General features: G+C 31.4%; 1 protein-coding gene across 1 annotated transcript in view; it reads left to right on the top strand.

Annotated features, from left to right (window-relative positions):
• The window catches only part of LOC123659407, a 50,058-nt gene that overhangs the window by 16,844 nt on the left and 8,851 nt on the right, over positions 1-24,363 (top strand). Inside the window, exon 4 of the mRNA XM_045594623.1 lies at positions 20,993-21,096. Within this exon, the coding sequence (XP_045450579.1) occupies positions 20,993-21,096 (104 nt within the window). The remainder of the gene's footprint in view (positions 1-20,992; positions 21,097-24,363) is intronic.

Raw genomic sequence — 24,363 nt, 5'->3', positions numbered from 1 at the left:
ATTCTGTTCTATTCTGTTCTATTCTGTTCTATTCTGTTCTATTCTGTTCTATTCTGTTCTATTCTGTTCAATTCTGTTCTATTCTGTTCTATTCTGTTCTATTCTGTTCTATTCTGTTCAATTCTGTTCTATTCTGTTCTATTCTGTTCTATTCTGTTCTATTCAGTTCTATTCTATTCTGTTCTATTCTGTTCTATTCTGTTCTATTCTGTTCTATTCTGTTCTATTCTGTTCTATTCTGTTCTATTCTGTTCGATTCTACTCGATTCTACTCGAATCTACTTGAATCTATCTTATTCTATTAATTAATCTAGACCAATAAATAAAATTGGAGTATTTTATTTAATACATATGGATGTATACACGGCAAAAATACCCGAATGTTTTTTTACAATTTTTGTCCGTCTATCTGTCTGTCTATTTGTTCCGGTTAATCTCTGAAACGGCTGAACCGATTTTGATGGGACTATCACTGGTAGACAGCGGATGTAATAAGGAGTAACTTAAACTACTTTTATTTTAGAAATTTATTTATTTTACAACACAGCGAACTTAACAATAACTTTTTGTTACATTCCACGTGGACAAAGTTGCGGGCACTAGCTGTGCCCGCAACTGAGCTGTGCTGTTTTTATAATATTATATTAAAAATAATGAAAAGATTAATTAAATATACATCTAATTTAATTGATTATTTAAAAAAAAATAAATAACATTGAGTATTTTTTCTATGTTACTATGATCAATTGGGTTTATCAATCATGACATAAAAAAAACACTTCAAGACAACACGATTTTAGTATTAAGTCTATTATTTATTTGTATTTAAATACAATGTTTTTCTATTTCGATTGTTTTAACTATCTTAGAACTTTAGACAAAAAAATATATTAGGTATTTGTTAGTTGTATTGTCTTGATTATATTTCATAAACATCAAGGCAGCTTTATTCAATGTTATTTTATTAGACGTTGTTATATTTGAGTTGTAAAGACTCATTGATGACTCCTTGATATAGTATAATTGATGTTGAAGTCAACTTCAACCGTCTTTAACAAGTATCATCCTCATATATTTTATAAGTGGTACTTATGAACAAAAAATTGTTCGGTAGACCTTAAGCTTAATAGAGCTATGGAAACAGAAAATTAGACATCTTCATATAATGAAAAGAAAGTTTTTTTTACTGGTTGTCTAAGATCCGAACTTTAGTATTTTAAAGGTAAATTGTGAAAGGGTTGAAAAGAAGATTCCTGGCCAGGCTTATATTTGGCAACCGTCATTCAAACCAGACTTTTAGCATGCAGCCCTATGTCATCGTATTTGTAATGAAACAGTGCTCATTTTTATATTAGACTTATTTATCAAACATTAGGGTGAAAGTAACTAGAACAATATAATACATTAATATACCCGCTTATATCTGCCACAAAGTAGTTATGTCGCGAATTCATGGCGGTTTTCATGGTCTCAGTAGTTATGACAGGAAACTAATACTGGTAGACAACCTAACGTTTGCATTTTTACAGGCTTGACGCTGTCGGTAGGTATTAAAACTATTGTTTAAACTCGTAAATATACCTGCCTGGCCAGGATTTTTTCAGTCAACCCTTTCGCTTTTTTTTCTAATATATTCAAATAAATAAAAAATAATTTTCATCCGTCAAGCAGATGGGTGAAGTGCTGGTTCAGATTTCTTACTATGGGTATAACATTTTCATTATTGTTCTGTTAACGTTTGTCAAAACTTGTTCTTGTCAATTGATAGCTTATATCAGACTATTGCAAATTATTTCTATATGTTACAAAAGGTTTGTCAACGGGTACAAAAGGCAGTTGCATTTCCGTTGAAATCGTAACGATTACCATAAAAGATACAACGTTTACAAACTGTATTGCCATTTCAAGGTTGGTAACTACTGGTACATTTGTAGTTTTATTTTTTAACCAAGACTCGTTGAAAATACAAACACCGAGCGTGCATACTAAAAAACGATAAATAAATAAAATATTGGTTTAACAGCTCCTAGACTCGAGACCTTGTACTTTATAAATGGTGAGCAGAACATTGCTCTTAGTGGAATGCTTTAAGAACACTAAACTATACAACTGACCGGATAAATTACGTACGATGTGAATTTATTTATAGAAACAGGCGATTAAACTGCACACCCGCTTTATGCTCGTAAAAAACAGTCGTTCAGTCGTTGTCCTAGCCGTTGAAAATTAAAAAAAATAAAAGATAGAACAAAAATAACCTTTTTTTGAATTAGCTGAAGCGAACTGTAAAACCCCGTCCTAATATTACAAAAACGATACGTTTTATTTACGAACCGTTTACGTGCTCTACAGAATAAAGTTTAGAAATCTATAAATACTAGACCCGACACAAATACTTGTTTAAACGCAGATATCCTTTCTGAGTGGGAAATACCAGAGCGCTGTAATTGTACAAAATAAGTGAGAAAATGTTACTAAAATTAATTGAAATAATATAAGCATTTTATATAAATTTACTGAGATACGGCACAGTAGGATATAATATACTGCTTAAAATCTGGAGCAGCCCATCTGGAGATGCACTCTAACCTTGCAGAAGATAACAGCTAAAAATACTGCTCACAAGTATTCCTGTGATGAGTAAGGTGACCAGAACTCTTAGAGAGGAGGGTCAGGGTTAGAGTTGGCAATGCGATCTAAGGAGCTAAGCGTCTAAAGGATACGGTGGCCGAACATCAGGTATTAATTTCGCCGTTTTGGCGACCTAGTTGTATAAAAAAGGCATTTTATCCAAGTTTCCGTACATTGCAAATTCCTTATACCTACTAAAAATGTTTAAATGTAGCCGCTATGATATTTCACAAAAAGTGTAATTTGTAATTAAGTAAATTATGAAGTTGTTACAATGGGATGATAAAATGTAAAAATAATACCGATGAACCTGAAACTGTTCCTTATAATTTTATTATTTTACATAGCAAAATTATGAATATTAAGACTAATTAATTACGTATTTGCTTCAGCTGCTATATTAAAAAAAATCGTATTACTACAAAAACCAATGTATTCGATATGATTCAAAAAACGAATCTAAGTGAATCTTGTAAAATTCCTTAATTATATTCTTAATAAGTGTCCATATTTTCTTCTCTAATTTGCGTTATAAAATCATGAACAGTTGTAAATATACTTAGTATTTTTTTCATTCTTTTTTTTTCGTAAAGCATCGTAATAAAATAAAAGCGCCTAACTTTTTTCTGTTGCAATATTTAAAGGTTTTTTATAGTTTATTTATGGCATGTATATTTGCAGTCAACTTTTTATAAATTAACGTATGTGTATGGGTAAATTGAGCCGTTTGTTGCGGTGAAGTCCTTGAATATACTAGAACTCTCAATGTATACGGGTTACGGAGTGGTTTTGAAGTTTTTTTCTTCCAGACTGAATATAAACAGGTTAGCAACTTAATAAGTCAAAGAGAGTACCTATACTTGTAGGATGATAAAAAGTTCAAGCTTCATGTATGAACATGACAAATTCAAATATTTTTGTTTGAAATAAATTACTATAATGGTTTGAATAAAATACTCTAATGAATAAAATGTCACTTTTATAAAGTACTAGCTGTGCCCGCGAGTTCGTTCGGGTGGAGTTTAACAAAAAATTTATTGCTCAGGTAACAGAGTTATAAAATAAATAAATTTCTAAAATAAAAGTGGCCTAAGTTATTACTTATTACATCAGCTATCTGCCAGTGAAAATCCAGTTAAAATCGGTCCAGCCGTTTCAGAGATTAGCCGGATCAAACAGACAGACAGACAGACAAAAATTGTAACGTACCGCGTATATATACATGTATTGACGCCGCGTTGGCGCAACGGTTACGGCCATTGATTGTACCTGTTGCGCTGGCGGTTGCGGGTTCGATCCCTGCACATGACAAACATTTGTATTGGCCATACAGGTGTTTGTGCAGACTCGTCTCGGGTCTCCCCACCGTGCCTCGGAGGGCACGTTAAGCCGTCGGTCCCAATTGTTAACATGTACACCTGATAGCGATCGTTACTCATAGTAGGGAATATATCCGCCAACCCGCATTGGAACAGTGTGGTGGATTAAGCTCTGATCCTTCTCTTGGGGATAGAGGCCTATGCTCAGTAGTGGGATATTACAGGCTGAAGCGTGAAGCGTATATATACATATGCATATAATAGTAAAAAGCGGTTACTTTAATATTACAAACAGACACTCCAATTTTATTTACTTGTATAGATTATACGATTAGTCACGATTGATATTACGAACATAAAATAAATAAATATTATAGAAACTTGTTATACTCAAATATGATCGTTTTCTGTCGTACGAACTCATAGACTTGAAGATCATTATCGAGGCTTATAAAATAAGATCTCTCTATCTATTTTGTAGTAAGCCTTTTAAGACACAGACAATACTATTTTGTCATTGGATAAAATACTTTTGAATAGCTTAAACTAGGCCATACAAATTTTTTACAAATTTATTAATGTAAACAAGTATTTATTAATGTAAACAAAGATTTGCCGTGGGTTACGGCAGTAAGAATATAGCCACCCCCTCTCTTCTCGTAGGTGTCGAAAGAGGCGACTAAGGGATAACACAGTTCCACTACCACCTTGGAACTTAAAAAGCCAACCGATGGCGAGATAACTGTTGGCTTTGAAATACACAGCCCGAAGACGGGTAGCAGCGTCTATATATAATACTGCAAAATAATTAATATACTATTAACTTTTGACAGAACGAAGTTTGTCCGGGCGGCTAGTATCGAATATTTTCATAAATCGAATATATTATATACCAATTCTTATATATCTACTTCTTATATAAATACTTGGTTATAAATTACGCACCTAACGTACGTATAGCTTCCGAACATCTGCACAATTACATTATTATTTACCTAGTTTTTTTTTGTTTTTTTTTTAGTTTACCTTATTGTTATAAATTTCTGTAAAAGAAAATTTAGAAAAATATTCAAATATTCACGAAAACTATGGCGGTATGAAGTTCGCCAGGTCAGCTAGTTTTATATATAAAGAATCATTCTTAGTGCTATGTCTTAGCTAATGTTTCGAAACGCATTGTTGCCTTCGACACGATTACGCATGTCTGGAATCCGATTACGATTCCGGAAACGGAAAAATGTTTTATCATACACGAATACCACCATAAATTCCATAAAGCTTATTGTTATATGACCTTAAGAAACAAAGGAATAAGTCTACAAAGGTCAAAAATACATATGACAGAAAATGTATCTCAAAATTTATCGCTTACCTCGTTCGACAATTGAAATATTTTTCTTTTATACGATTTCCGGGGATAATAAGTTAAAAATAAACTTTTTGCCTTAAAAGGAACGAAGTATTAAAAGAAATACATTATTTCATCGAACGAGATTGTCTTTTTATATTGCACTATATATTTTTGCTTGGCATTTTTTACCTTTAGTAGTTTAGTAGTAAGTAGTATAATAATCAGTAATTGTTTTATCAACTTTCTCCTTTTCTCCATGATGTAATGATTGTTGTACCGTCAAATAAGAGTTTCACAATAATTTTTTCTCGTAGAACATGAAGATGAAAAGGATTTTTTTTAATAAAAAATAAATGATGTCAAATTTATAATTCCCTACCACACCGAAGCGTGTATCGCGTTCATACGTACATTAAAGCGTATAATATACATCCTCTTGCCCATCTATGTACTGCACAGATGGCAAGCGTTCAGATTTTACGTCCAGTACGTATTATTATTTTTAAAAACAATAGATGAGACGTAAGAGTGGAATCTTAACATAACCTTTCTCTTTTGATTATTACTTAAGCAATATTTTTCACACAAGGCATAAAATTTTTCTATTGACTATTTTAATATGCGTAAAAACGTAATTTTACAGATTTGTCATACACATGAAACACTCATTAGAATCTGCGCATACGCATGTAAAAAACTAAGCAATAACAACCTTGAAAAGGTCAGTAGGAATGAAACATTTATGTGAAGATTTGCGTTTGCGACATCTTCACTATAAACCGCTTGACCGCAAAAATGCGGCTTTCAAACTGAAGGTTACATAAAAGCTTTGCTTATTTTATCATTATTAATGCTTAGTAGAACCGCAACCAACGCGGCGCACACGCGTACAACGTAGCGCGCTCGTTCGCGTCTTAAATTATATTATATATATAATTTTTTATATACAATTTTTATTTGTGTTTACAATTTCACCGCTGTCTCTGTGTCTAATGAGGTTGACTGTGTACATTTGACCCATTTTTCATATTTTAGTTTTATGTTTGTAAGTTACTTTGCTTTTTTTAAATTACTTAAGGACGAAACTTACTAAATATAAATTTTTTGACTTGGCCTTGATTTAAGTGACAGGAGCAGATATTGTTATGTTACATATTTAGTGACGTCATCAAATTGATTAAACTCTGGTAGGAATTTCTTTCAACTTGAAATTTTTGAAGATACATTTACAAGTATATTTTTGATATATTTTTTTTTTAATTAAAACATGAAAACTGATGTACTGTTTACAGTTATTCTAATGATAGTAACATGTTGTTATTAAAATAGTCTTACTTAAGTATAAATTAACAGACTTGTCAGGACATTACATAACATTTAGCTTACAACACCAACGTCTGATTGAACATAATTCCTATGAGATTAAATTGTATATACTATTTACTGCATATAACGAAATCTAAATCATAAAATTTTCCCTAGCTACAGAGATTCATCAAATCTTTTTGTTTATTTTATAAATTTCTAAAATCAAAATCTATTTGTGTCTAAAATTTTTTAAAATTACTACAAATTTATTTCAAGGTATAAAATACTAGACGAATTGAGTGATTTCACCTGTATTTAAACTGATTGTTCCATGTATTGCTACCGTAAACTAGGTAATGGTTTATACAACTTGTCCACTAAAGTGATATGCTATCATGTGGGATGGGTCGTAACCTATTTTAACTAACAGTCTTTTACGCCAAAGCAGAGCAAAAAGCTGAAGGTCTATAAATACATAGAGATTTAATATCCTTAAGAGATTCCAGCAAAAAAGTATCAATAAAATATGAACGAATCTTTTAAGCTGTTAACATATATATTTGCAAGACAGCATAACAAAGTTGCTTTTAGAGTAAATCTTAGTTGTGATATCTACATGTTATTTTATGATATCTGTATATTTAGAACGTAAAATTGATACAAATAAAAGGATGTTCCACACAAATATGAATATAAACCAACCTTGGACAGAGGTTAATTAATGTAAACTAAAATGTCACAAAGGTATATAATTAACATTGCCGGTTTTTTTACAAATAATTTTTATGTCGTTAAGAGGAAATTTTATTGAACTCAGATTTCGGAATGGTATTTTTTATTCATTATTTTTTATTATAATTTAAAATGTCACAAAAATAAACCATAACGTTAATAATTAAATAATTTACATGAGTGCTGAAACATTTATTAATTGGTAATAACTTAAACTTTTTTGTTAATTGTTTGTATTTATTTTAATTATGTTCTCGTGTAAGTGATGTAATTGTCTTTATGAGAATAAATAATGTTTATACCTAAACATTTAAAGAACATAATTATAGTAAAATTGAGGAATTAACAAATAAAAAAAAAAGAATGAAACCAAAACGGTAATATTTTATCTGTTTTCAAAACTTATTATGATTAATTTTTTTATAAAATATCAACAAAGGTCACAGAGTAATCTTGACAATATAAAAGTAAAAGGATTATTGGTACACGCTGCATTGAAACATACATTGAACTTAATATTTTCAATGAAATTTTAGAATTTGTTGTATGTTTGTAAATGCATCTTTTTATGTAAAAATTTCCAGGTAGTTTTTTTTGTACAAAAATAAGTTACTACCTGCTTAAGATAGGTCAAGGTCATAAGATGATTATTAGCATGTCTTTTAAGACAATCCTTTTTTTATAACCCAGTAGTAACAAGTTTATTAGGAATAATAAATACATTGAAACCTTACTTATTATTCTGTTTTGTTTAAAACATGAAATTTATTTATTTATTTAATTTATATAATCGTCGTCTGTAAAATACCTATTGTGCGCCTTCTAGGATGCTGTGATTTATTTTAAACTAATTTTATTTACGTTTTCATATAATAATAAAAATATCAATTATATTAATACCCGTTATGCTATGTTATGCCATGCCATGCTACCAACATTTTTTATAGACATGAGTTATGTGTAAAAAAAACACTATCAGTAGCTCATTTCATGTATATTTAAAATGTGCAATATAGCTAAAAAGAAAAATTTATACATATTATTAGATTCACAAAAGAATAGCCTGGATAGCCTTTTTATTCAGTGATTATATAAAATAAATGTACATTACGACTTGTGGAATAGTTTTTACTAACGTCACTCCGATAAACTATTAGTCGCCTGGGCATTGTCGTAAATTTCTCTCTAACTCGTTCAAGTTTTTAATAATAAAATGTTGATGTTTCTTGACTGCTAACTTTTTATTCTACTGTTTTGCCTCATTAAACTTTTAGCATGTATATTTTATTCTGGTATCTGTTACACATATATACATAGATACATATTGTACTCAAACAGGTACGTTAGCAAATAACAATATGAAAATATTTTAAAGGTAAAATAATTATATATCAAACTTAAATAATTTAATAACATAGATTTATTAAAGTTCTGATCATATAGATAGATACATTCCTGAACTAGATGGCCCGCGTGTTTACTTGTTATTAGTTACTCCTCCACTCCCACCTAGTTGTAGTGAAATTATTTCTATGCATATTACATCAAACTAACTCTTAAAATTTATTCAAAATTTCAAACCGCATCAGTACATTTTAAGATTGATAGTTCACTTATTGTAACATGAAAAAGTCGACCTTATGTAATTGAATAATGTGCAGAAGATCTTTATGATATTAAAGAGTTCAATAGACTTTGACGTAGGTAAGTGTTAACACAGAATTTTCGAGCCCACATTCCTGAATACTAAGTACTAACACTTCCAATCTATGAAGGCGTGTCAGGTATCAGGCAGCGCAAGAACTTGAATGTTTTCATACTAATAACGTATTCATACGTGGCTATGAGGCCATGATTGGCATTAATGTTACGTAACAAGCACGTTTGAGGTCTATACGAAGTAAATTCGTGAGAAATCCCAATTTCCTCTGGAACCGATACAAGCGCCGCGTCGGTTGGTCGACGGGAAATTAATATAACTAGATAAGTTAGACGCATGAACCTAGAAATAGTTCATTGCCCATTTTCCCTACCCATCTCTTGGGCATAAAATAAACAATTTTTTTCATATAACATAATCATGTAAACTCTTACATTTTGATTTTTATTAATTAGAATAACTATATTAATACAGTGACATAATAATTTAATTCTAATAATTTAACAACTCAAATATGTATTGAAAACAATATAATACGTTAACTTTTAGTCCTAAACTAATAGCTTTGGTGTCTTTGGGGATTTTGTCTAATTTCTTTTCATCATCATCATTACAGCCTATACAGTCCACTGCTGGACATAGGCCTCCACAAGTTTACGCCACAAATAACGTGAACTCATGTGTTTTGCCCATAGTCACCACGCTGGGCAGGCGGGTTGGTGACCGCAGTACTGGCTTTGTCACACCGAAGACGCTGCTGCCCGAATTCGGCCTGTGTATTTCGAAGCCAGCAGTTGGATGGTTATCCCGCCATCGGTCGGCTTCTTAAGTTCCAAGGTGGTTGTGGAACCTTGTTATCCCTTAGTCGCCTCTTACGACACCCACGGGAAGAGAGGGGGTGGCTAAATTCTTTAGTGCCGTAGCCACACAGCACCTAATTTCTTTTATTCCATTATAAATACGTGTAGAGCGAATAAAAAAAAGGATAAGAGCTGTCTTAAACTTTCGACTAGACTAAGTAATATAGTATTTACATGTAGTGCAGTATTAGAGCATGAATAATACTGCAAATAAATTGCACAGGTGGTACAGATAAAATAAGAACATACATATATTTTAAAAGAATTCTTTTTGTCATGAGAATAATTGACATACCTTCAAAACTTTCGTATACGTTAGGTATTATAAAGAAAAAAGCTATCCTACATTATACTATAAGAAATTTAAAAAATGCCTAGCAAATAAATCAAGGCCCTTTATAAATCATATGTTTCTTTCGCGTTAACAACGTTTATCATACTTACTTTATGAAACAGATGGACCTTCAATAAGAACGAAACCTTAAGATTTTACGGTTTTGATAAAAGCTGACCGGAATCACGGATTACTTATGGACCGAAACAGAGATTACTCGGAAGAACAAAACACCGATTACAAAATAGATTACAAAGATTACATTTTGTTTACAATGTTTAACATAATTATAATACATTAAACTTTAATAAGTACCAATTAAGTTACAGATTATATAATCTTAATTCTTTTGAAATTAAATTTAAAAAATCATCATCATCATCATCATCATGATAATGAACGTTTATCGTACCTACTTTATGAAACAGATGGACCTTCAATAAGAACAAAACCTTAAGATTTTACGGTTTTGATAAAGCTGACCGGAATCACGGATTACTTATGGACCGAAACAAAGATTACTCGGAAGAACAAAACACCGATTACAAGATAGATTACAAAGATTACATTTTGTTACAATGTTTAGCATAGTTATAATACATTAAACTTTAATAAGTACCAATTAAGTTACAGATTATATAATATTAATTCTTTTGGAATTCATTTTAAAAAATAATCTTTTTTAATTTAAAATAATTGTGTTCAAAAACATCTTTCGTATACTATAAAATCCTCCAGATTATTAAAGAATAAAAACACAAAGAATTAAATTTATCGTATTATGATATTTATAGCTTTATAAAGTAAAAAATATTATAATAAAATTTATTAAGTTTCTAATTACATTAATGTCACTTGGAGTATTCTATTAAAGTAAAAACCATTAAAGACAGGAAAATTATATAATGTGAATAAAATTTAATACATTTCGTTTGTCTGAGATCGACAGCCTAATAAGAGTTTAAGAAACAATTACTTTTATTGTGTAAAATTAACTATGTCGTTCAATAACTGTCTTGAAATAAAATGTAGACGCAATTAATAATAAATAATCTGTATACGCAATTGGCCGAGTCATAAAAATACATAAATTTTTATACGATTACCATTACGCACGACATCGAAGACAGATATATACTCATAAAGAATCAAAATTAATAAATATAGTAGGTGCTGCCTATATTTACCGAGATGAGCTCGCGAAGATTTTACTAAAGATACTTTATAATAAATGTAAGGCCGTCATCATCCACTGAGAGCAACAGAAAGCAGATATTTATCTCTTTATATTTTATGTCAGTCAGATATCGATAAAGCTTAATCACACGTTGTGATTGTATTCGCACTTTATTTACGCCAATTTTAAACTGATATAATAAAAAGGTCAATATATTTTTATCGATTTTACGTTCCGTCCACTCGTTAAATTTAAGTATACGGTTACGCGACGTTTAAAAACTATTAAATGATTTTGCAAAACAATTACAGTGTTATTAATTGGTATTTATCGCATGAGGACGCTGGAGGGAAGACACTGCTGCCTGTCTTAGGCCTGTATATGTCAAAGCCAGCAGTTAGATGGTTATCTCGCAACTGTTCGGCTTTTTAAGTTACAAGGTGGTAGTGGAACTGTGTTATCCCTTAGTCGCCTCTTTCGACACCCACGGGAAGAGAGGGAATGGCTATATTCTTTAATGCCATAACCACACAGCAGTTTTAGAAATGCTGGTCTGAAGTTAAACTATTGTAAAAAAGGCACGCCGTATAGTAATAAAAAAATTATGCAGTACAAATAGCATTAGCAACTTAGAGCCTGTGGATGTTGTTAATATAATTAAAAAAAAAAAAACAGAAGTTAATATTGTATCCGCTAACTAGGAATGTAGTAGTGTGGCATAATAAGGCTTAACATATATTTTATTTGTATAATAAAGTTCATCAATGCCGTTTAGATTATATTTCAAACTTCTGAAAATATAAGACTATTAGAATACTATTTTATATTTATAGATGTACTACGCTGTGTAGTACGAAATCACAAAAAAGCGAATAATATTTGAACGATGAAAATATTCACGGCTCCAAATTGTTTGGTAAATAATGTGGCGTCATCTTTCGCGCGACATACAAACTACGAACTAAGAACTGACGTATCCTACATCACGATATCAAAGTTATCAGTGCGATGGAGTATATAATATACAAGAACCCAACAAAATCCATCGGGGGCAGTAGCCCACCAGACAACACCCGTCTGGTATGAGGATCCTCCCTTTGCGATGATGGACGAGGAACACTTCACACTCTGTTCCTTGCACCCTCAAAATAAAAATAAAAACCTTTGCACCAGTAAGATTTTTAAAAGCCATTAATTTAAGTTTTAACTTTCAAGATCCTGCAAGAATTTTATTTACTGAATGAATTAGTAATACGTAATTACCAAAAAGTTAAAAATTTTAGCAATTAAAATATTAACTGCTCTAAATACAAGTGTTAAATGTATGCAATAATGTTAATGTAAAACGTAACTAAGGAAATGAAAGCAGTTGAGCGATGATGTCATTCGATACAAAGTTATTGCAATAGTAAATATACCGCGTTTGATATTGTAAGAATTAATAAATAAGTGTTTCTCTCTTATAGTAATAATAATTAGTAGACATTGCCTTCTAAAATTAATTCTGATAAACTTTATATACATAACTGTGTTACGTATAGCTATCATAAGGATTACCAATGGTCAATTGTTTGATGACGTAAAATTGCTATACAAACCAGTAGTTATACCATTTTCTATGCAGAGTTTATAGCAATATCATAGATATCTTAAAGGGGCTGATAGACGTACGAACTTAAAGAACGCGGTTTTTAAGATCGCGAACTTACTCGGCTCACCATCGATGACACACGTGAAGCTTACTCATTCTGTATTGCGATGTCGTCGACAGAAGAAGCTTTGTGTTATTTAGGAATTGTATCGTATTACATTTTAAAAACCAAAGAAAAGACGAAGTTCGGAAATAATTCATTTTGAGTAATTTCTCAATCAAAAGTAATACAATAAAAGTATTACAAATTCACTACGAGCGTTGTGCATCCACGGACTGGCGATACATAATTGTGTTTGCTCGCAAGCGAAGAAAAAAAACGACTTCAATTACATCGACCGGTAACACATCCTAGGTAGACGAAAAAACAGTCGAGTAAATACGCAATTATTAGAAATAGCTCAAAAATTACTTCTTAGATCGCAATCAAATTGACCACACGACCCACCACCTTTCGATTAAAAAAAATCATGGAAATCGGTCCACCGAGTCAAAACTTCTGAGATAACATACACAAAAAAGTACAATCGAATTGAGAACCTCCTCTCTTTTTTGAAAGTCGGTTAAAAATGGTGGCTTGTGGCTCGCAGTGCTGCCACACGTACGAGCGGAGGCGGGTTACGAGCAAAAATTCAAAATTGTTGGATCGCCAACGAACTTACTCAGCGGTTTTAAAGTACGCGTACTTAGGGTGACACACTAGCGAAAAAGGTCGTCGAGCCACAAGCTCGCGAACTTACACGTCTATCACCCCCTTAAGGTATCCACACTAATATTATAAAGAGGTAAAGTATCTAACTTTGTTTGGTTGTAGGGAGCAATATTCGCAAATACTAATCCGATCACGAAAATTCTTTCACTAACAAAAAGTTACATTATTCAGAAGTAACATGTGCTATATTTTATTATGATTGAATAAAAACTTTAGTGAATAATCTTATACACAAAATTCTCGTGTGACACGAGAATTTTTATTAAGAAATTTTATTATTAGTTACAATACTCCTCCGAAACGGCTGGACTGATTTTTATGAAATTTTGTGTGCATATCGGGTAGGTCTAAGAATCGGCCAACATCTATTTTTATACACCTAAGTTATAAGAGGGGGGGGGGGGGAAGAATTACTAACATATAGGGCAAAACAACGTTTGCGGGATCAGCTAGTTTTGAAATAAAAAAACAGCATTCAAAAACTTTATATGTGACCCTTGTTATTTATTTCTATTCATCATTACAGCCTATACAGTCCACTGCTGGACATAGGCCTCCACAAGTTTACGCCAAAAATAACGTGAACTCATGTGTTTTGCCCATAGTCACCACGCTGGGCAGGCGGGTTGGTGACCGAAGTACTCTGGCTTTGTCGGACCAAAGACGCTATTTCTATTGTTGTGTCAAATTTAGTTAGTATTATACATATTTTTATTTAGCATGCCTGCATTTTTTACTCTTTGATCCCATAACAAATCTCAATTCTTCTATTGCGTGTCATCTTTACGAAATGTTCATCAAATTACGTTCATCGTGTTGTAAATAAAACAAGATTGTACAATATACAATTATGGTAATAAAAAACAAACTAAAAATTAACATTTTAGAAAGGTTGCAAAAATTAAGAAATGTTGATCTATTTTATCATATGCAGAAATGAAACACAAATAACTTACGTCGTGTGTTACCGTATCTAAGATTCCTAGGAAAATCTTTATTATTTAGTTAGGATTTGTAAGAATAATGAGCTTTAATTTCCAGCGACAAAGTAAAAAAAGCCCCTAATTAAAAAAACCCTAAGCCCAAATGATATCACTACAATTTTTAGATGCCGAATGAGATCTAAGTATTTTTTTCGTTGATTGATTTATGCGAGATATACCAGTAAAAGAGACATGCCCATATGCAATTTGATGTATATCAAACGACGTCTACATAAAACTAGTGAACATATCAAAATTGAATAGTTTGTCACTGTAATTATATTATATTATAATTAAATCTAACTAGACTGCTACCGTGACCACACTGATTAGTTTTCTTCATGTCTTCTTAAATGGCATACGAGTCACATCAATGTATTTACTTGGTCACAACTAAGAGCCATCAAACAAAATTGAGTTTAATTTAACAACTATAACATATTTTTTGCAACTTTAAAACTTTAAAGTAATTTCTTCTTAGAAATAATATTCTTTTTATTTAGGTCAACCATATTAGCAAATAAATAGTGCTAAAAGTGCGCCCGGAACAATTTAACAGTTAACAAAAATAGTTCTATAGTGAAGTGTAAAGTGTACAAATAAAATGTTCCAACGACAATATATACCCGTTCTATTACTCGTGATGAGCTACATAGCCGACACCAAGACTGTTAACTACCAGCCACCTCTCAACAATTTCGTTGGGAAATCAGGTAAGCAATATGAATTAACGGCTATTTTCTACAGTATTATTTGCTTAATCAAACATAAACAATTTCTGTCAAGATTACCTATAGTAATCGCTATTAAATTTTAAAACTATTCAGAACATAGTTATTGTATTATGATATCATTGGATCGTCTGATACACACCGTTTTTCCTTGTGACTCCATAGCCCTAAAAAGAACAACTACACAGTTTTGCATCCGTAACTCGTATTTTAATATTTTCATCTTAGCTTTACTCAAACGAAATATTCCTATTCTTGAAATAGCCCCGGAGTTCATCAGACTACCGCAACAAACAAACAACCTTGCCCACTCTATTACATTTTTTTTTATTCGAGATCGGTAAGCGATTACCGTAGCTTATAGACGTCTGCAATACCAAAAGCATCGCAAGTGCGTTGCGGACTTTATACCCCATTCCCCACAGGAGCTCTGGTCACATTACTCACCAACAGGAACATAAAACTGCTTGAAAACAGTATTATTTAGCTGTGATTTTCTGCAAGGTCGCGGTACTACCCTAGTCGAGCTGTTCCATATTTTGGACAGAAAATTTCATGCTGTGCCCTCAGTTAATTATATGAGTGATAAACATATAAAGTCGTATCAATTTTGAGTAGTTGAGAATTTTTACAACTACTTTTAATCATGAAATGTTTAATTACTTAATCTTGCATAATAATTATTATATAACTAGCAATACCCGTGCGAATTCGCACTAAATAAGTAAAAAAATTACCGACCGTCAATCATGTTGATGTTGTTTCGAAATTGAAGCCGTTATGTATATAATTTTAATAATTAATTAATTTACAAAAACAAAAGCAATAAATATTTTTTTTGTTGATTTGTGTGTTTTTTTAGTGTTGGAGCAAGCAATTATCTATAAAATGATATATAATTTATGTGGAGTAATTGTGAGGTTATTTTCTGAAAAAGGAGGCAAACATCTTGAACCTTAGCGTATTAATATATATGATTATGATTTATCATATAACTGTCACGTCAAGACATTTTTTGTTTTATGTTCTAAAACTATTAAACGAAATATAATTTAAGTAAATAAAAAATGTAAAATAAAGTATATTTATACTTAATACATATTTGACATTACAAAACATTAAAGGATACTAAAATTTAAAAATTACATGCACTTATGATAAATGAGCGAATTAAAGACAATAAGTGAATGCACGGTAATGGACAATGTACTTCAAAATCAATTTAAAGAAAAGTTTTAATGGGTACCAAATTACATCGATTTGCATTAAAAGACACGTTTAAAACAATGAATACGGAAAACGGTTATACCTTTGGATTAATAATGACATGCTATACTTGTACTTAAAGATTATATTTACTTTTTTAATATGGTATTATATTACAGTCAGTAGGTGGAGTAGAATTATATGATGTCAGTAAGTACTCTTTTCGTTATCGATTTAAAAATGATTATTCCAACCTATTTTAGGTTCACCAATTTTATTTAAACTTACTTATGGTAACGCTTAAATTATGAGACAATCTTGACATAGTACCTATCAGTTTTGTTTTCTTTATAAACAACACAAAATTTTACGCGTCCGTAATTGTTGTGTAAATAAAATAAGTTATCTTACATAAGCACCTTGAGCTCCTAAGTCTACTAATTTCTTGCAAAGGTTTAAGTAAATAATGAAGTAACAATGTTATATAAACTTGGAGTACAGAGCCACGCTCAGATTGAGACACGTGACCACGTATTTGGACAAATAGCACATGTTAATACGATCGTGTCTACCTCATTGACAACATACTTAACTTTTACGCAATGCAATATTTAACCTTCTGTTATATTGACCTTACACGGCTATCAAGGTTAGGTCAAATAATTTCAAAAATTTCTTCCTATAAAGTAAAATTTATGATAAACAAGATTGAATAAAATACATTTTGGTAAATTATTTATTTGTTTTCATTTTTGTACTGTATATGTATTCTTTGACATAAATAAAAAATATTTCGTGTCAACAGATATCAATGTCATAATGTTTATGAGGTACTATATAATACAGACAGCTTTAAAAAGTTACACAAGTACAGCTCATTTGAGTCGAAATGTGATATTTTATAGCCTATAGTCTTATATATATATATATATATATATATATATATATATATATATATATATATATATATATATATATATATATATATATGTATATATATGTACGGTCGAATTGAGTAACCTCCTCCTTTTTTTTGAAGTCGGTTAATAAAGGTTTCGAATCGACAAGATATATCCACAATATTCTGATAATGGCGTATTTTAGATTTTAGAACTGTAGGATATTGTCAGTAATGAAAAAGGTTTGATATATATCATCTCTTTAGCCTATCGCAGTCCACTGCTGGACATAGGTCTCCACAAGTTCGCGCCACTAATGTCGGGAACTCGTGTGTGTTGCCCATAGTCACCACGCTGTGCAGGCGGGTTAGTGACCGTAGGGCTGACTTTGTCGCACCGAAGACGCTGCTGCCCGTCTTCGGCCTGTGTATTTCAAAGCCATCAAAGTTATTCCGCCATCGGTCAGCTTTATTCGTACCAAGATGGTAGTGGAACTGTGTTATCCCTTAGTCGCCTTTTACGACACCCACGGGAAGAGAAGGGGTAGCTATATTCTTTACTGTCGTAGCCACAGAGCAGAGGAAGACTATAGTCTATATAATATTTTAGTACCTCTTTTCTCAAATTAACGCGGGTGAAACCGCGGGTCACAGTTAGTGTTAATGTAAATCGTAATTGTATATATACAATTGAATACAGGCAACACACATACGACAACATTGAAAATCTGTACACATAGGTATACAAACACATTTCGTAGTACCTTTGCTCATAATATTATAACGTTTATTTCAAATCGCGGTTATTTTAAACAAATAATTGTGTTTGCTCACAAACGAAAAAAAAACCGACTTCAATTACATCGACGAGTAATACAACGTAGATCGACGAAAAAATAGTCAAGTAACTACGCGTTATCAAAGATTACTCAAAAAGTAGTTATCAGATTTCGATAAAATTTATATGTGACCACATGATAAATATCAGCTTTCGATTAAATTAAAAATTATCAAAATCGGTACACCCAGTAAAAAGTTATTCCGGATTTTCGAGAGTTTCCCTCGATTTCTCTGGGATCTCAATATCAGATCCTGGTTTCCTTATCATGGTACCAAACTAGGGATATCTCCTTTCCAACAAAAAAAGAATGATCAAAATCGGTAGTCCAGTAGAAAGTTATGCGGTATAATACAACGTAGGTCGACGAAAAAAGCGTCAAGTAAAAACGCATTATTAGATATAGCTCGAAAAGTAGTTGTTAGATCTCAAATAAATTTAAATGGGACTAATTGGCACACACCACCTTTCGATTAAAACAAAATTTGTCGAAATCGGTCTACCCGGTCAAAAGTTCTGATGTAACAAACATAAAAAAAAAAAAAAAAAATACAGTCGAATTGAGAACCTCCTCCTTTTTTGGAAGTCGGTTAAAAACAATAAAATAAGTAGGAGTGTTTAAGTATAAATATATATTACTATTATAGGAACTGTTACACAACAATATAAATAAATTGAACTTTATTGATATTTAAATATGTAAATACGAGTATTCATTCTATTCGTATGATTTGTGATTGTTGATGTGACTTTAGGCTTCGGCCTTTTCTCATTGAATCCTCATTACTCAATCATACCACCCGATTGACCAACCTCCAATATAGGTACGGTGAAATTCTCAGATGTCATAAAAATACTTTTGTTTTCTTTTTCGTCATGTCACGTTTATTATGTAATATACAATTAAATCAATACGTGAATGAAAAGAAGAAACACCAGTTACTCATTCACGTAATCTACCCAAGATTTAATCTTAAAATTTTTAAGGTAATCTGATACTCATTCTGAGATGAAACATCGAAAAACGCTTTTACAAACATAAAAATTAAATTAAGGATAACTGAACTCGTAGAAAATAAGACGGATATAATTATGAAATATTAGTAGGAACAACAATGTGACTTTCCCTTGTTTGATTCATAACTGCTTTATTGTCATCTGGTAGTTGACACACTTCGATTCACCAAAATTCGGTTCTCATCTTAGTCATTTTAGTAGAATACGTATTTCGTCATTTTTCTAGAACTATCGATCCGGTTTCATCAACTATTCAAAAAAAAAAGTATTTTTCCGAATTCCATAAATTAATATAATAGTAATTGTTTACAGTGTTAGTTTATAGATACAATCAATATCTATACGGTGGCTGGCACCTAGTGCAATATATTATGTATTTCATCCCACCGACTTAAGAAATGAAGGATAGCAGAGGGTACTAAGAGCTCACACCCTTCAATAAACTTTTCAATATAATACGTTTGAACGAGTATATACGTAAATATAGAGGTTTGACTACCCGCACATAAAGCTTCTTTACTTTTTAAATTTTTTGTTTTATTAAAAAAAAGAGTAGTTATTTTTTGAGATGGAAATTTAATTTAATTTAGCGACAAATGCTAATTAATGGCTTAAGGCTACCAAAGTTTTCACTGAAAATGCTTAATACATTGATTACCAATAACGTCACCGTAACGTCCGCTTCTAAAACACAAGTGTCTACTGTGTGTAATAATAGATATTTAATTGCAAGTTTAACTTCTTACAATATATTCGAAACCCTCATATTTCACCAGACAAGCGACATCACTAGATTATTTCTCAAAATGATCTTCGCGTTACTTAAAATAATCTGTAGTAATCTACTTCTTTTCTTTTTTTGGATCTGATGATACTTTAATACTTTTGTAGCTTTGGCATTCAATTACAATAAAAGCAGCAACGTAGGCCGCAAGTCGCTTATGTGTCTAAGTCGACTAAAAACTACGTCGGCATCTTCAGCCTCTAGTTTTTCTTTATTTATTCATATAATTATATTAACTCCGATTTTGATACATTTTATAGGGAGACAAAAAATGTACGTGTTAATTTTATTGCTGATAATTATGTGTGTCATAATATCTATCATATTCTAAATTTGCTTGGAACACCTTAATTTAACGCACTATTACATTTGAGTTAGACTAAAAAAGTAGACTCTGTACTCTGAGTTTAATTAGAAAACGTACTATACACTTTAGTAAAAGAACTGGTATCTCGAATATGTGAAATTTCACGAGAACTTGAAGAAGCGTATGTCCAGCAGTGTATTTTGATAGGAGAGAGCAAGGGAGCGTCATTGAGTACTATTTTTTAAATTAAGAACTGTATGCATATTAACTTCTGACATTTGCGTTGAAATTTCTGCCGTAATGTGACTAAAGATAATCATTCTAACGCCATAACAGCACCACAATGTTACTAACCTTTGACGTATTATATTTGGAAATATTTTGACATAATAGATACTATTTCATTATCATCGCACATGTAACATTTCTAATTAATATCACGAATGTAAATAAATTACGACACCTGTTTAATGCATGATATTTTACTTTCCAGAATGTTCAAGTTGCGGCGATGGCGACGAGCTAGGCGTAACGCGGTGGACGATGCCTCTTCTTAAATCTGGAGAAAAAAGATATTACCTAGGAATATTCTTTAAGGTAAACATTTTTTAATATCATATCAAAAATCGACCGTTCTAGCACGGATCGAACCTGCATCTCCGACTGACCGTGTCGGTGCTCTAGCCAATTAAGTTATGGAACGATGTATCCGCTAGATCGAAATTTTTGATCCGATGATTTTATATTCGCTTAGCGACCTTTATGGTAGAGGTAAAGGCGATTCTTTAAGGTGATTTCATTTAATATTATGATACGTAATGCAAATATGAATTATGTTTATTAACAGGCAAGAAAATTGCAAGAATGTCGCAATTGACAATCACAAATATATCGTTGACAACATAATGGTTACTTTGTCTACTAATTCAATCGTGACATTGTACAGATAATACGGCCCTGAAAGTCTCTTTATATATTGAAATCAATATCTACGTAGATAAAAGTTAATAAAGTTAAAATTTAATTAATATTGTAATCTATATAAATAAGTGGTTAGTCAAAGGCTAATTTTGATAGTTTTAAAAAATCTAAATAGAATTTGATAAAACACAATTGAAAAATATATTAAACTTGAGGAAAACCATTACAAGCTTAGCATGTAGTAGACATGCTAGTAGGCTATTCCTAACTTTTCTTAATTTTTTATTAATTCATTCCTTTAGTAGATATTTACTAAAAGCGATGCGAATTAAACCCTAAATATAATCAATTTACAAATGTGTTTTGCGTTCAAATATTTTTTCCTTTAGCTAATACGGAACTAAAAATACAGTCGATATATTAAAATTTCATTACAAATTTTCGACTTGTATATTTGGTTCGAAACTACGTATATGACCTGATCATAAATAAAAGAAAAATACATTGACATTTGAAATAATGCTAGTCCGAAGCCAGTGCTGTGTGGCTACGGCACTAAAGAATTTAGCCACCCCCTCTCTTCCCGTGGGTGTCGTAAGAGGCGACTAAGGGATAACAAGGTTCCACAACCACCTTGGAACTTAAGAAGCCGACCGATGGCGGGATAACCATCCAACTGCTGGCTTTGAAATACACAGGCCGAAGACGGGCAGCAGCGTCTTCGGTGCGACAAAGCCAGTACTGCGGTCACCAACCCGCCTGCCCAGCGTGGTGACTATGGGCAAAACACATGAGTTCACGTTATTTTTGGCGTAAACTAGTGGAGGCCTATGTCCAGCAGTGGACTGTATAGGCTGTAATGATAGTCCGAAGCCTCCGAGTTGTAACTCATCTTAAGTGTTGTAATCGTTAGTAGTAGATAAATTTAAAAGATTACAGTTTTCATTGTTCATACATTCTCATATATTTGGCCCGGAAGTTTTTTGACCTCGTTTTCTTAACGTCCTGTATTAAATAATAACGTGGCCATTGTACAAATTTTATGACGTACTTTGTAATGATTCACTAAAAACTTAAACTTATTTTAATGTTGATCAAATACATATTGCCAAAGCGTTTATTTATGCTACTAAGTTTTAAAAAATTAGTATGTTTAGGCTTTTTGATTTTTTGGTTTATTTTTCCCTCTTACTGTTCATAATCGATTTATTCGGCTTTCTTGCGTATTAGTGTAGCTAAAAATTGTGATATTTGGGTTAAAAGATTCATAAGAATATAACACTCAATAACCATAAAAATTAATAACACGCGTGTAATGTCATTGAGTAAGACGTCACAAGTTATGCATTGCGCGTACACATCACAAGTCGCGTGTTTTGATCGATTAGCAGCTTTCTCTTTTGAACGAAACATTTCGAACGAAAAATGCTTCTGGTCCTACAACAATGGATAGATGACTTTTGTAATATCACTATAATGTAATCTAAATTTATAATCTCTTATTTACTGACAGGTAATAAATAAAATATTATTGATTTCATTGACGCTAATTGATATTTTAATAAATATTTTAATGCATGTTACGATTAATAGTTCTATTTTTATAGCATATGCAACAATTGAATTATATCTCCAATAAATTATATTATTCATACTATGAGAAGAATTATTCTCATTAACAAAAATTTTTCATTGGTTCTTAATTACGAAACTTTTATAATTAAAGGGAAAGTTTTATCAAAAACATACTTTGTACGTTTTATTTTTTTATTATATATTTCTTAACTTAATTATTAAAAAATTGAAAATATTATGTTCCGGAGAATGAGAATATATACACGAAAATATATGTGTGGGACACGAAAAAGTTCTTGTTACATATGCACTTTAAATTATAATTTTAGAAATAATAATACATATTAAAATATTGCGTCTCTACGAGTATAGACAATTAATGCTAAAGATTAAAAATGTAATCTTCAGGCTCTTAAAACGTAAATATTTCCGCCCTTACAAATCATAAATTTTCATACAACACAAAATTAGCTTCTCTCGTTGAATCGGATGTAATTTGATGCTGGAAAATGTTACGGAAACTATAGACACAAAATTGAATACCTCTACACTTGTAAATTTAAATTAATCTATGGTATTATATTATAGTTATTTATTTTAACGGGAAAGGATATTAAGTATGGCAACTTTTCATTTCTTTTTTATTGTATTTATTACAGTTGGCAGTACTTACGGCCCTTAAATGGACGGATCGATGGAAGTCAAGTGATGGTTAATAATTAAAACAATTGATTAGCATAACTAGTTTACAACTAGTGCTTATCTTATAGCTTGAATATTTGCTTATAAATATATAAATGTCCTAGAGATGGGCATAACAAATAAAAAGAGGTTTTATTATAAGAGAAAGTGTAGATCTAAATCGGATTATAACTAAAAAATCTAAAATCTAACGTTACTTTATAATTACCAGATCATTTGTAGCCTATAGTAGGTAACGATCGCTATCAAGTATTTATGATAACAAAGCCAGTAAAATGGTTTACGAAATCTGCAAAGCACGAAGGGAAAACCTGCTAGAAATTTCTCTTTACCAGACCAAAAACATATAATTGTAGAGGTAACAAATATATGTTCTGAATGCGAGTCAAACCTGCGACCGCCCGCGTTAATAGAACTTTTGCTACTACTTACGATCATCTCTATATTTAGAACCCATTTTAAAACTTTCCATCGTTTCTTTTAGCTTTCACACTCTGATAAAAAGTACATACACACTACAACATCTTGGTATCTTTATTATATAACACTAATAATAACTTTAAAAACCTGACACTATCTGATATACGTGAATCATACCGCTAACGTGGTTTGATAAGCTCTGAAGAATGAAGACAAAGTAGAACTTGTGTCGCTTTTCTTACGACA

This window comes from Melitaea cinxia, chromosome 14 (assembly GCF_905220565.1).
Source record: "Melitaea cinxia chromosome 14, ilMelCinx1.1, whole genome shotgun sequence".
Classification (NCBI taxonomy): Eukaryota; Metazoa; Arthropoda; class Insecta; order Lepidoptera; family Nymphalidae; genus Melitaea; species Melitaea cinxia.
The sequence above is the reverse complement of the archived record's forward strand: the minus strand, read 5'-3'. Positions and strand labels throughout refer to the sequence as shown.